The sequence below is a fragment of the Octodon degus genome, unplaced genomic scaffold (genome assembly GCF_000260255.1).
Source record: "Octodon degus isolate 3935 unplaced genomic scaffold, OctDeg1.0 scaffold00129, whole genome shotgun sequence".
Lineage (NCBI taxonomy): Eukaryota > Metazoa > Chordata > Mammalia > Rodentia > Octodontidae > Octodon > Octodon degus.
Window position 1 is genome coordinate 643722 of NW_004524705.1, and position 14228 is coordinate 657949.

The window sequence follows — 14228 nt, forward strand, 5'->3', positions numbered from 1 at the left end:
TTTTTTTTGCGGGGAGTGGGGGCACTCAGGATGCCTTCAGGGCAGGTCTGGTTTGGCTTGAGGATGAGGGGATCGAACCACAGCATCCTGAGCCTGACTGCCTTGTTTCAGCAGGCTCTTAAACACCTGAACAGGCCCCCGACTCATGCTATTCCTGAGCTCTGCTAGCTTGCAGTGCACACAGCCCCTCTATTGGCACCAGTTGTCCTGAATATTCCTAGAGAAAGCAGGCCAGCAGGGCAGGGCAGGGTGGTATCAGATGAAGGATGTTGTGATACAGAAAAGGCCTGTGTGTGTAGATCAGCACCAGGAAGCAACAGAGAAATACTGCAGCAGGAGCCCCAGTTGAGAGCGGGAGACACTAGGCTCCTTCTCAAACTACTGTCCTCATGGAGCACATAGGAGGTTTGGAGAGAGACTAGGCAAGGAGTATACATTTGTGTCAACTTTACTCAAATCTGGAAGATCTAGTGAACCTACCTGATGTCCGCCTTCTGCAGAGAAGGTTACTGTCAGGAAGGAAAAGATCTTTACATTGAAAACTGAAGTACTGGGGGGGGGGCGGCTGGTGAGATAGCTCAGTGGACTAAAGCCCCTGTTTAGGCAAGCGCAGGGACTGTGGTTCGATCCTTGGCACCACATGCTGCACCAGCCCCACCCCGAGGGTTGGCTGAGCTGGCCACAGAGTCCAGGCATAGTGGTGCATGCCCATAATCCTAATTCTGGGGAGGCTGAAAATAGGAGGATCATGAGTCTGAACTGCACAGTGAGACCCTGCAACAACCAAATACGAGGAGGAAGAGGAGGAGGAGGAGGAGACTAAAGTGCTCTGAAAAAGGAGATCAAAGAGAATATCAGAAAATGGAAAGATATCCCTTGCTTTTAGGTAGGAAGAACTAACATAGTGAAATATCTATAGTCCCAAAATTGTTATACAGATTTAATGTAATCTTGATCAAATAGAAATAGCATACTTCATAGAATTAGAGACAACATTCCTAAAACTTATGTGAATCCAAAAGAGACCTAGAATACCAAAGGAAACTCTGAGCAGCAGAGGCCAGGCAGGAAGCATCCCAATCACTGGCTTGAAACTATACTTCAAATCTGCTGTGATAAAAACAGTATGGTGCTGGCCCCCTAAAAACAAACACAGAACTAAACAAAACTGGACTCAAGGGTCAATAGAGCAGATTATAAAATGCAAAAACAGCTCTGAACACACTCAGCCAACTTATCTTTGACACCCTCAAAGATGCTGGAGGTTAAGCCTAGACCTGTGCTTCTCACCGTGCACTAAGCTAAAAGATCTAAATATTAAAACAGAAACACTAAATGTACTGGAAGAGAGAATAGGTAGAACTCTTAAAGACTTAGGTGTGGGCAGAGACTTCATGAACAAAACTCAAGCACAAGGGAAATATTACAGAAGATCAAAACCAAACTATCATCTTGTTAAAAAGCTTTTGCACAGAAAAACCATCAACAGAGTGAAGAGATAACCCACAGAGTGGAAAAAATTTAGCCAGTTGTTCTTCAGACAAAAGACTTATATCCAGAACGTATAGAAAACTGAGGTAAAATCCAACTCCCAAATATAAAGACCCAACCTAACAATGGGCCTCTGAAATGAGCGCATGCTTCTCAGGTGATGAAATATAAATGGCAAATAAATATTTGAAAAAATGTTCAGCACCCCTGGCCGTTGAAGAGACGCAAATTAAAGCAATGCTGAGGTTCCATTTCACTCCAGAGGGAATGGCTGTCATCAAGAAATCACTGAGTAACAAGTGCTGGACGGGCTGTGGGGGAAAGGGACCCTTCTCCACTGCTGGTGGGAGTGCAGACGGGTGCAGCAACTGTGGAAATCAGTGTGCAGATTCCTCAAAGACCTGAAGCTAGAGGCTCCACCTGACCCAGATATTCCTCTTCTGGGTTATCTTCCCAGAAGAATAAAACATGTCCTACCACAGGGATGTATGCACACCCATATTTGTAGGAGTACGTAGCTAAATCTTTGATAACTCAAGTGCCCATCAGCCAATGGATGGATAAAAAAGATGTGATTTTTTTCTGCACAATGGAGTACTACTCAATTATAAAGAAGGATAAACTTGAGACATTTTTAGGTAACTGGATGTACCGTGAGGCCAGACTCTTCAGTGCAATAGCATGGTCACAGGTGTAAATATCACACTGGTATGAAAAGCGAATTGTGTAAATAAGGACCAAAATATATAAAAGATACTGGGAAATGGGAAGAAAATGCTTACTTGGGGAGCGGAACAAGCAAGGGGGAAGTGACGTAGCAAGGCACTGTGGAACCATGATGGCGTGGTAAGACACTGTGGCAGTAAAAGCAATGACTATCACGTGCACGCTCTTAGGATCACACCCAACCTTCTTTGTTCTTCCCAAAAGAAATGCCAAGGAAACACTAACAATAAGAGCAGCAGCAACAAAAACAAAATAAAAACCCAGTTCAAAATTCCTCCAGGTGATGATATTTACTCACTAGAGTCTAAAGCACACAGATTAATTTCTGCCTCAAGTCAAACAGGAGCGACTTTAGCTGGGTGTGCTGGTGCACCTCTTTGTCCCAACCCTCAGGAGGCTGAGGCAGGAAGACCACCCATGAGTTTGGGGCCAGCCTGGGCTATTTAGTGAGTTCGAGACTATCCTGAATTACACAGTGAGTCTTAGTTTAAAAACATGTCAAACCCAACATGACAGACCATTTAGAGTTAGCAGGGGTCAAGCCCCATTCCAGTGAAGCTGTTGCTGGGAACCTGGTCAGATCATCCAGTGGTTGAATTAATTTTTTATGCAAAAGGTTAAAACAAAATTTCATAAGAATAACAATAGCTAATTGCATATTGTTGTCTCCAAGTAGCCATTCAGAGTACAAGATATGGGCATTAACATTTTCTTCACTTGATGTTAGCACAATCCTTCCTTTCAATGAACTGAAAGATGCTAACAGTGTAACTGGCTGGCTTTGTTCCTTTTCCCTTCCATCCTAGTTAGCATTTCACTTTGGACAATTTCTTCCCATCTCGCAATATCTATTATTCATTTTAGACCTTATTCATCTTGCAGTTTCTCACACTAGGGAGACAATACAATGTTTGCACATGTGAATCTGATTTATCACTTAGGAGTATGGCCTCAATTCACATTCATTTGCGTATTGAAGTCTCAAATTTATCCTTCTTTGTGGCTGAGTAATACTGTATGTGTAAAAATACCACATCTTTTTTATCCATTCCTCACATTTGGGTTGTTGCTAAGATTTAGCTATGACAAAGTGTTCTGCTATAAATGTGGGTACACATATATAACATATATCACTGTGGTATTTTTTAATTCTTCTGGGAAGATACCCAGAAGGGGAAGAGCTGTGTTGAATTGAACTTCTAATTCTAGCTTTTTAAGAAATATCCACACTGATTTCCACAGTGGTTGTACCAGTCTACACTCCCACCAACAGTGGAGAAGGGTTCATTTTTCCCCACAGCCTCACCAGCATTTTTATTGGTTGACTTCTTGTTTATAGCCATTCTTTCTGAGGTGAGATGGAATCTTAGTGTTTTAATTTGCAACTTTCAAATGACCGTGATGTTTAACATTTTTTCATATATTTTTTTGCCATTTGTATTTCTTCATCTGAGAAGTATGTGTTCATCTCAGATGCCCATTTTTTTTTATTTGGTCTTTGAATGCGAAGATCTGAGTTTTTCAATCCTTTACACATTCTAGATACAAGTCCTTTGTCTGAAGGACAGCTGGCTAATTTTTTTCCTGCACTGTGGATTTTCTTCTTACTCTGTTGATGATTTCTTTGGATGTGCAAAAGCTTTTTACTAAGATAAGATCCCAGATATTCTTTGAATTGTTTTCTGTACAGCCTGGAAAATCTTGGCCTAACCCTATGTCTTTAAAATTTCTGCCTATTTTCTCTTGCATTAGAATTAGTGGTTCCATTTTGATATTGAGATATTTGATCCATTTTGACTTTAGTGACTGGTGATAGACTTTGTTGGGAGTTACTGAAGCTGGAAATTGGTCCTGTGTGTGAGGACAGGAGGAGGCCTCATTGCCTAAAGCAGTCAATCACATTACCTCAGTGTTGAGAAAAAACCTCCTGCCTGGACTTTGCGGACTATGTCACCATCTGCCCAGAGCCCACTCATCACATCGCTAGACAATTGTGTTGTGACTTTGCAAAGGTATAGACACCCCTACTGTTGTCATAGGGTCCTTTGCCTGTCAGGCATGGGCCACCATCTGACCTCAGCTATTATCTCTTGTTTTTATCTTCTAAACCCTCTTGCTGTTTTTTTTCCCAGGGACTATGGAGTGACCAACAAATCCCTACAAGGCATGAGACTAACTTTAGTTTTTGGCATGTGGAAAGCTAGTTCTTCCAGCACCACATGTTATAGAGGCTAACTTTCTACCAGTGAACATGTTTGGGTACTTTTTCAAAGATAAAGTGGCCGAGTATGCTTGGAGTTGTGTGTGCATCTTCTCACATGTTCCACTCACTGGTCTTCAGGTCTTTCTTTTTCTCTTTTGCTAGTACCTTGCTGATTTTATCACAGTTGCTTTGTAGTATAATTTCAAGTCAGGGATTGTGATGCTCCCTGCCTTGCCTTTGTTGACCAGAATTGCTCTTGCTATTCTTGGTCTCCTTTGGTTCAAAATAAATTGTAGGAATGTCATCTCTAGTTCTGTGAGGTGTGCTAAAAGTATTGTGATCTGGATTGCATTAAATCTGCATAACGGTTCTGGATGATGGCCATTCCTTTATGTTGGGTCTTCCTATCCAGGGGTGAGGTGTATCTTTCCATTTTCCGATCCTCTTCAATCTTCTATTTTACAGTACTGTAATTTTCAATGTATAGATTTTTTTAAGCTTCCTTTGTTAGATTGACTTCTAGATATTTCATCCTTTGGGGTGTTATTGTGAAGGGTGTGGTTTCTCTAACTTTTCTTTTGGTGAATTTGTTGCCCATGTACAGGAAGGCTGTTGGTTTCTGAGAGTTAACTTTGTAGCCAGTTACACTACTGAATTCAGTTATTAAATCTAGAAGTGTTTTGGTGGAGGTTTTGGTATGTTCTATGTAGAGAATTGAGTCATCCACAAATGTTAACTTCTTCCTTTCCTGTCTTTATTTCTGTTGTCTCTCTCTTTCGTCTAATTGTACTGGCTATGTTTCAGTGATTGGATTATTAACTCACTTAAAGACCTCGATGCCCAGAAGTGGCTGGGCTGGAGTGATCTGGACAGCCCACAGAGTCTGCCACTTGTGCTGCCCACAGGCAGGTGTGCAAGGTCTGTGGGAGTGCATGCTTCGGGGGTGTGGCGGGCAGTGGCTTTGCATAGTCTTCAGTCTGAGGGCTCCCGGCAGATCCATAGGGAGGTGGCCCACAGGGACTGTGCCACCGAGGTGCCTAAGGCTGCTTTTCTGGGTCCCTCCCACTGCTGCAACTGACTCATTGTCTGCCCCATTGTGTTCAAACTGTGTGCTCGGCTCCATCAGTGCTAGGTTGCCCCCCCCAGCCCAGACTTCAGAGCCCTGCACGTGGGGGCCCGGGGCCACTCTCCCGTGTCACTGTCACCATCTGCCCAGAGCCCACTCATCACTGAGGCTGGTCAGCTCCTCCCTGCTGCACAGCAGCAGTTACAATTTAGGGCCACAGTGCATGTGGGGTTTCCATGTCTAGACAGAGGGAGCTGCTTACACCAGCTCCTGCCCAGGGCCATCTCTGCCAGCTCTAGCTAGGCAGGTGCTTCTCAGGTGGCTTCCTGTTCTGACATCCTCTGGGTCTGAAGGCCAGGACAGGAATTGTGCCTGCTGTCTCTATTCAGTTGTCTTCAATCTGAGCCGATCTCCTGTCTGCAGGAGCTGATTCTCCACTATAGTACTTACCAGTGGTCACGGGACAGCTGTGCCCCTTTGTCACCACAACCCTCTTCACTCCAAGCTGCTGGCTTTCAGGGCCAGACTGCCTTGTTCCCTTTGCTCATCTTTCTGTTTACCGGTAGTCAAGGTTTCACTTAGCCACTAACCCCTGCAAGCTGCAGTCCTGAGATTCTTGGTACTCCCAGTAGCCTCGTGCAACCTCACCTTTCTGCCTGTGGGTGAGGATGTCAGAGCAGCTCCTGAGTACAGCACCTCTAGTCCACGGATCCCACGGCGGCTCCTGGGTATAGCACCTCTGGTCCACGGATCCCACGGTGGCTCCTGGGTATAGCACCTCTGGTCCATGGGTCCCACGGCAGTTCCTGGGTATAGCACCTCTGGTCCACAGATCCCAGAGCAGCTCCTGGGTACAGCACCTCTGGTCCATGGATCCCACAGCAGCTCCTGGGTACAGCGCCTCTGGTCCGTGGATCCCACAGCAGCTCCTGGGTACAGCACCTCTAGTCCATGGTCGTTTTTAGCACTTAAGTGATTATTTTAAGTGGTGCAGACGACAAAGAGGGCTGGGTGTGACCTGGTGCCAGCGCACTTCCCTAGCACATGCAGGTCCCACCTCAGCTGCTTCCCTGCTTGCAGCATGACAGTGTCTGCCAACACCACAGGTCGTCGAGCCACAGAGGCCACAGCAGAGGCACCTGCACCCCAGGAGCAGAGCAAGGCGTGTCCAGTTCTGCACCTCACAATGGTGGGCTCCAGCGACAAAGGCTCCAAATAATGTTTTAATTATCAATATGAAATTATTTTAGTGAGCTATGATTATGAAGTTCAAATGGTGTCAACAATAACAAGGAAATAGAAATGAGATCTTCAAAATTAAGTTGTAATTTTATGGTGTCATATTTTATCATTGCTTGTACTTAAAGACATAGGGCAGTGGAGGTGAGCCTGTGGTACACAGGCTGTGGCGGGCTGCTTGTTACCATTGCAAGCACTAGAAGGTTCGCCATCACTGACCTAGCAAAGTGCAGCTTAGTGTAGCTTCAGAAAGCACACTGAATATGATAACAAAATTGTTGTTAAACTCTCACATTATCTTGACAAATATAGATATTAATGTATCACAAAACAGGAAGAAAGGTGAAATCTAGGAGAAAAAAGGGAAAAAATAATTTACATGTAATTCCTTAAAGAGTTTCCTGAATTTGCCTCTTTGATTTATATTTACATATGGCTATTTTCTTAATTTCAAAGGAGAAATATACAACTTCATAAATTATTTGTTGTAAATTATAGCATTAATTTATCTATATAAATAGGAGTTTGGGGAAGCGGAAGACTGTGTAGTAAGGCTTCATGGAACAAGCGATCTTGGAGCTTTTTTCTTTTTTCATTTTATGTATTTGGTACAGAGGCTCACTATGCAGCTGAGACTCGTCGTGCCCCACCTGCTTCAGCCTCCCCAGCACTAGGATTATAGGCTTGTGGCGCCATGCCGGATCCCGCTGCAGTCTCAGCGGGCCCAGGGGCGGGGCCTGTGCGGTGTGCGGGAGCAGGAATGAGCCCTGGTCCCTGCGCTTGCGAAAGCAGGCACTTAATCAGCTGAGCTATCTCGCCGGCCCTCTCAGAGCTTTTGGACGGTGCAGAGAGTGGGCATCATTAAGAGTGAATAGGATGAAAGCAGACCACAGAGTGATTTTTAAATTAGAAACTTCAATCAAGGCCTTGGTTCTGGGAAGAAAATCAGTTTTTGACATCGCGACCCAAAGAAGCTGAAAACGGAGATGAAAAACATTGATCTCTGTAGCAATATTGCTGACTGAATCCATGTAATTTCTTTAATAAATGGCAAGTATTAAGTTTGAACTCACTGGAAGTCACCACTGTGGCGGTAGAGCAGTGCCTCTCCCCCAAGTGCCAACATGCATGAATCCTGCCCTCCCATGCTGCAGTGTGGCCGACGCAGCAAGACTTGCGTTCATTACGGACACTCTTAAAACGGAAGACAAAACATGTGCGAGCGCCGCACTGCAGAAGCAGGCCGTTGTCGGGGCTGCAGCCCCTTCCCACCACCTCCTCAGGGCTCCCACCACGTCCTTGTTCGGCAGGCTGTGGATGAGGGGTTGAGAGTGGGGGTCACGATGGTGCCGAGCGCGGCTCCCACCCGGTCTTGCTCGGGTGTAGGCGAAGATGGCTTGGCCGAAGTAGCGGCTCACGACCATCAGGTGCGAGGAGCACGCGGCCAGGGCTTTGCTCCTCCCCGTTCGCCAGTTTATGCAGAGGACGGTGAGGAAGATGAGCGCGTAGGAGGCCAGGATGAGAGTGACCGGGACCAGGAGAAACGCGAGGCTGGACACGAACTTCACCGACTCGTAGGCCGACGTGTCTACGCATGACATTCTCAGATGGCAGGCATCTCGCACAAGTAGTGGTTAATCTCCCTGGAGCCACCGATGACGGTGCAGACAAGGGCGGCCCTCCGCAGGCAGACCCGCGGCCGCGAGCACCGCGCACCGCAGGGGGCTGCAGCCCGCCGCTGGTAGGGGTCGTAGGCCACGAGCGTGAGCAGGACGCGCTCGCCGGGCTGAGGGCGAGGCAGGAAAACGTGGGCGGCGCAGGCGGGGTACGAGACGCTCCTCTTCCCCTCGAAGTAGTCGGCAGCCGTCCTGGGCACCGTGCTGCGGACGTGGGCCGGGTCTACGCCGCGAGCCCGCCCTGCCGAGCAGGATGCGTGCGCGTGTGCGGTCGGGCGGGCGTCCAGAGGAGGAGGGCCTGGACGGCGCCCCCGCAAAGGCAGCGGTGTAGACGAGGAGAAGGACGAGGCCCAGAGCTCAGGGTGCCCGAACAGGGAAGCGCCCAGAAGGACGAAGTCCGCGGAGGTGCCGTTGGCCCAGGCCGCGCTTCCCCCAAGCCTGAAGATCTGCAAAGGCAGAGAACGCAGCCGCGGTCTGCGTGCGCTCTGCCTCTCGGCCAGGAGCGGCTCCCTCGCTGGGGCCAAGCCTCTGAAGCGCGCACCTCCAGAGAAGAGCAGTGTTTAAAAGTCCAACAGGGGTCGGGGAGGGAGACCGGCGCCTCTGGCGCTTCCAGTTCTATCAAATGAAATCACTTTTCCTAACACTTATCTCAGATCTCTCAGTCATTCTGATGTGGATGAACGAACGTCTGATTCCCTTGACAGCGACTGCTAGTTCATTCCTGCCCTGCTAATTTTGGAGTTTTAAGGCGCGGAGGCTCTGGGCACCCGAGTCCCGCGTGCTCCTCCCGGGCGCCCCTTGGGCGCTTCGCAGTGGGGCTCAGGAGTGTTTCATCCTTAGCCAGATGCGGTAAGCCATTTGCCCTCCTGAGATTCATAATTTTACTTTCTTCAGTTTCTTTGTTTTATTCTCCCTGTGAGTGGTTGTAGTACGAGCGTCTCTACACTCCGCTTGCCTCCTTAGGCAGCGCCCCAGGACAGCGGTTGCACCTCTTGGCACGTGTATTTTCAGCCTTTGTTCGTTGCTCATAAACTAAAACAAAAATTTTTTTAACTATATTAAGGTGTTAAATAAAATCTCATAAATTATTTTTAGGATCCCATGTTCACAGGTCGTCCCAAGTCCAATATTTAACGCCTTATTTTTTCTTCTCAAGACAAATGAAAACCCACATCCTCCCATATCTGACCACAAATGTCTTACAAATATTTGCTTCTGACGTGAGTAAGTGGATGTCCTTGGCGCATGTTCACAGTAAGGTTCAATGTCTTTCAGGCAACACCCGCCGAAGTTTTCTCTTGTTGCTGAGAACAGGGTCTAGGTGCTCTGCTGCCTCTGACCTGACCCTCTTATCGTTGGGACAGGGAGGACAGTACAGTGCGCAGGGCCTGCCGGAGGGGACAGGCTTTGGGTAGCACTAGTACCTGGAAAATTCTGTCTCCTCGCGGTGCCAGGGACCCTGGAGGCCCCTGGGGACCCGGCTGCTTTTCTTCTGATCCTGCTGTAGCGCTCTCCTGAATTCCTGGTCTTGGCATTATAAATTCTTCTCCTCAACATAGAGCTTTTTTTTTAACTACTCTGAGTGAAACAATGGTAGAAAGATGTAATCTTTTATGTTAAAAATATAAAATTCCTAGGAATAAGGCAAAGGGGAATCTTGTGCTTTTATTACAAACACCTTAGTTCTAACGGTATCTTTCTTGAGGTCAGAAATTAATGTATAGCTCAATGATTCAGCCTTTTGCAATCCTACTAGATTTTTATGCTACTTTGCCTTGTTCAAAATCATATGAAATCAGTGATTATTAACATAGAATCTTTTTTTTATTTTTGGTGTTAAGGATAGAACTCAATTGCCTGGCAAATGCAAGGGCCTGAGTTCAATCCCTGGTTCTGCCAAAAAAAAAAAAAAAAAAGAATCGAACTGAGGGCCTCACGCTTGCTGGGCAGGTGCTGTGCCACTCAGCTATAGCCCTGGCCCAATCAATGATTGTTGATAACACCAGTGTACACCTAATTTTAAAACATTGTAATTTTAATTCAATAGCAAGCTACATTTAATCAGATACTCTATCTTAACTAAATGGCCTACAGTGTATTAATAAAGTCATTGCCAAATATTTTCTGCTAAAATGCACATTTCTGTTCTCAAGTAGTCAATACTGATGAACTTGGTTCATTGTAGGAAGAAGAAAAATGGAAATTTAACCACGTGGGTGCTTCAAGTATGAGCAGTGGTGCCCTTTTATTTCTCTCTGGCAAGTCACAGTCCTGCCGCTGTGCCAGCGCACTCGGCTTCCTCCCGTGCATAAGCCCTGAGTCTGGCTTATGATTGAAGAAGCTTCACAGAAATATTTTTGTGTGAGTCAGACAGCAGCCCTACTTCCAGCGTGCAGACGTGCTGCTGTCTCCCACTGCTCTCTCCCTTGTCCTCTCATTGCCCTTCAACTCTGGTCTACAGCGCGGTATGCAAGGAGCTGAACGAGATGCCTGTCTGCACAAGAGGAGCAGGGCTCCTCCCTGCCCGGAGTAGGGCCACCGTGGAAGCTGGGCTGCTGGGCTGGGGTGCACAGCTGTCTGCCCCGGGGGCAGTGTACTGGAGGAAGGCGCAGCAGCAAGGGCAGCCCAGTGCCAGGAGTTGACACAGTGGGGGGCCCTAGGAGGCACAGTCCTTTCGCACGTGATCCCCCTGACTTTGAGATGGACCTGTGTGGAGTCCCCAGAAGGACCCAAGGGAAACAGCAGTGAGTCCTCATGTGTCCCCATCAGGCACTGGCCCGTGGAGACCCAGGACCCTGAGACCCTCTTCCAAAGTCTCTGCACCTTTTCCACCTCTCCAGTCATTCACATAAGTGTCTATGCAGTGGGACAATGAGTTCTTACTCCTGACCTCTTCAACACGCTGAAGAAGCACATTTCCTACACCATGACTCAGTGCTGGAGGCGCCCTCCCTTTCCATGCGATCTAAGCTTATCTGCTGCTGCTTTTCAATGGTTTGTGTTCAAAACCTGCAGTGTGAGGAGAGGACAAATAGCCAAGAATTGACGTCCTGCAGAGAGAACAGCCGCTTCTCCGTAAGTAGCTAAACAGCCTTCAGCCTCCTGTTGACTACTGCCCCACGGACATTGGGGCTTTCTTCGTGTGTGTGTGTGTGTGTGTGTGTGTGTGTGTGTGTGGTCTCTTTGCATGGTTAGCCTAGTCATCTTGAGAAGTTGAGCTGACATCACACAGACATTGTAGGGAGAAGGCACAGTTCTCTTCTGTACCTGGGTCGGGTCTGGATCCATTTGTGATGGTTCAGCACCACCTTCTGGGCCAGATCAAGTCCTTGCATAGCTTCTGTGTGCCACAGAGGTGGGCAGCCCGTGAATACTACCTCATGGGAGCTTGTCCCTAGACTCCAATTAGTCCTAGACCCAGAATAAGTGCAGGGCTCTTAGAAACCTCTTGCAAAAATAATCTCTGTCCAGTGTTTTGTACTGATGTTTGCAAAATAGCACAGTTGAGTTCCTATTATCTCTGTGGAAATAGAAATATTAAAGAAAGTATATATTTCAAATGCAATAGCTAACTACTTGGATAATTTTTAAATAATTTTTAAAAAATTTATCAGAACAGACACATACCTTGAAGCAGGAATAGAATCCTGGGGGAGAAAGCTGGTGGGTCACATACCTTATGACTGTGTTTATTCCAAGTTGACACTTGTTTGATTATTAGTTCATCTTCTTACAGTCTATTTTACATCAGAGGAGGTGAGGGAAAGAATAAATTGCATAGTACTGGTTGTAATTGCTTCAATTAGAGAATTAAGAAGAAATCTTATCCCCAAAAAATTTTCCAAAAAAAAATTCCACAGATAAATGAGAAATACGGAGTATTGCATAGAGGACAAACTTGAGTCATTCGTAGCAGAAGGAAGGGACCTGGAGACTAGACTTGCAGGTGCGCTGAGTGAGACCCAGACGGTCAGTGTCACGGCTCCTCTTACATGAGAAACCCAAAGTGTGCGTCATCCGAGGAGCATGAGGAGGGAGAGGCGGCAGGGAAGGGGACAGGCAGCACTAAACACTGAGCATTCCACTTTGTAGGAAAGCGGAAGCGTCTCTGGGACATGGGACAAGTAGGGCATCAGAAATGGCCCAGAGCCTGCACCAGACGGGTGCATCAGCTCTCCAGCGTGCGGGCCACTGTTCCGTGTCACATGGTTGCTAATGAAAAACGTTGTACGTCCCAGCGTTTCTCTCCTAGAAATAAACTTCATGGCTGTTATTTTGGCGGTGAGCATTGCAGTGGCCTCTGCACGCCTGCGGGGCGGACGTCTCCGCAGGACCCGGCTCGTCCAAGGGCGGGGTGCTGTGGTCCTCAGGCTCGGTAGGAGGGGGCTGGCGGCCAAGTTTCTGCGCACACCCTGATCACACGTTGCATCAGCTGAGCAATATATTGCAATCTCTATGCTTGTGTTGAAGGAGCCACATTTAACATATATTGATGATTATTGTTATTAGCATCGAACTCATTGAATTAATCAACACTAACTTACTCAACTCCCAGCCTTGAGTTAGGCCAGAATCCAGCCACTCTATACAAACGTTTTCCACCAAGGCAGGCGCAGCACAGTTTCCCTGTTCTCAGTAACAGTATGTGCCCTCCGGACTGTGCTCGGAGCTAACTCATCACTTTAAGTATACACGACAGTGTGAAAGCTTTGTGCACAAATACACCCCGCAAACGCCGGCGTGGGGCGCATGAGCCGCCGCAGGAGCGCGGGGCCGCCTGCCGCACCGCAGCGAGGAAGGGCGCGGCTGGCCGCGGTTCTCCGCGTCTGTGCGGCGCATTCCCAAATAGCGACGATCGCCGGTAAGTGCAGTGGATGGTGCCCGCAGCTGTCTCCTTCCTTAAGGCATTCCTCTCGGATAGGAACCATTGACACATGACGCTGTAGTTCACACAACAATTTCCTTCATACATCTAAATTTTATTTATATACTGTTTTTACTCAAGATTTTTGCACCTTAACATTAATACAGACTTTTTAAAATATAGAATCACCCTCATCGTCATAGTAGATACCCTCAGAATTCAGGCAAAAAAATTAACTGTACCACTTTTCATTTCCTTACATTTTTTGCCCATCATTTTAACATGAACTTGGTCTTTTCTATTAATTTTTAAATTTTTAAAAAGTAGCACACTATGGATGCCTTTATATTAATTTTAAAGCCTTTGTAGCACCCACTCAGACAAATCAGTTATATTTTTGCATATGAATGTGCCGTATCAGCTTTTTATTTCTATCTTTTTTACTTCCCCAAATTGCTCCTTACTATTTCTTGGGCTTGATTTATCATATCTGATAAAGATTTTTAGAACTTTTTTTTTTCAGTACTAGGGACTGAACCCAGGACCTTAGGCTTGCCAGGCAGGTGCTTATGCCCCGAGCACCTCCACAGCCCTGATACGCATTTGTATCCATCTACTCTTTTCTATACCATATACTTGGCTGCATTGGATTTATTTTTTAAAAGAGAATAAAAAATAGGGGAAAAAAAGAAAATTAGAAAAGATACAGAATTTCACTAAACAAAATAATAGGAATTCAACAATGGTTGTTATATTGCATGATGTTGCCTTCAAATTAGTTATTTAAATTACCAGACATAAGCATGCAGAATTGGTCTACAAAGTTATAAGAAATTTTTAAAAAGAGAAGAAAAAAATTAACGTCTCCTGTCAGTAGACCAGCAGAAATCAGCAGTCCAATTGTCCAAACCATCCTGTTTATATATGTAAATATATATTTTTTTCCTTCCTTCTTTCGTCCCT

The 14228-nt window shown here is 46.4% G+C and overlaps 1 protein-coding gene and 1 pseudogene across 1 annotated transcript in view; both read right to left on the reverse strand.

The window, feature by feature from the left end:
* Positions 1-7421, reverse strand: part of LOC105743498 — a 20635-nt gene extending 13214 nt beyond the window's left edge. The window contains exon 1 of the mRNA XM_012516841.1: positions 7376-7421. Coding sequence (XP_012372295.1) covers positions 7376-7421 — 46 coding nt within the window. The remainder of the gene's footprint in view (positions 1-7375) is intronic.
* Positions 7422-8004: 583 nt separating this feature from the next.
* On the reverse strand, positions 8005-13337 carry LOC105743499 (annotated as a pseudogene).
* Positions 13338-14228: the final 891 nt, after the last annotated feature.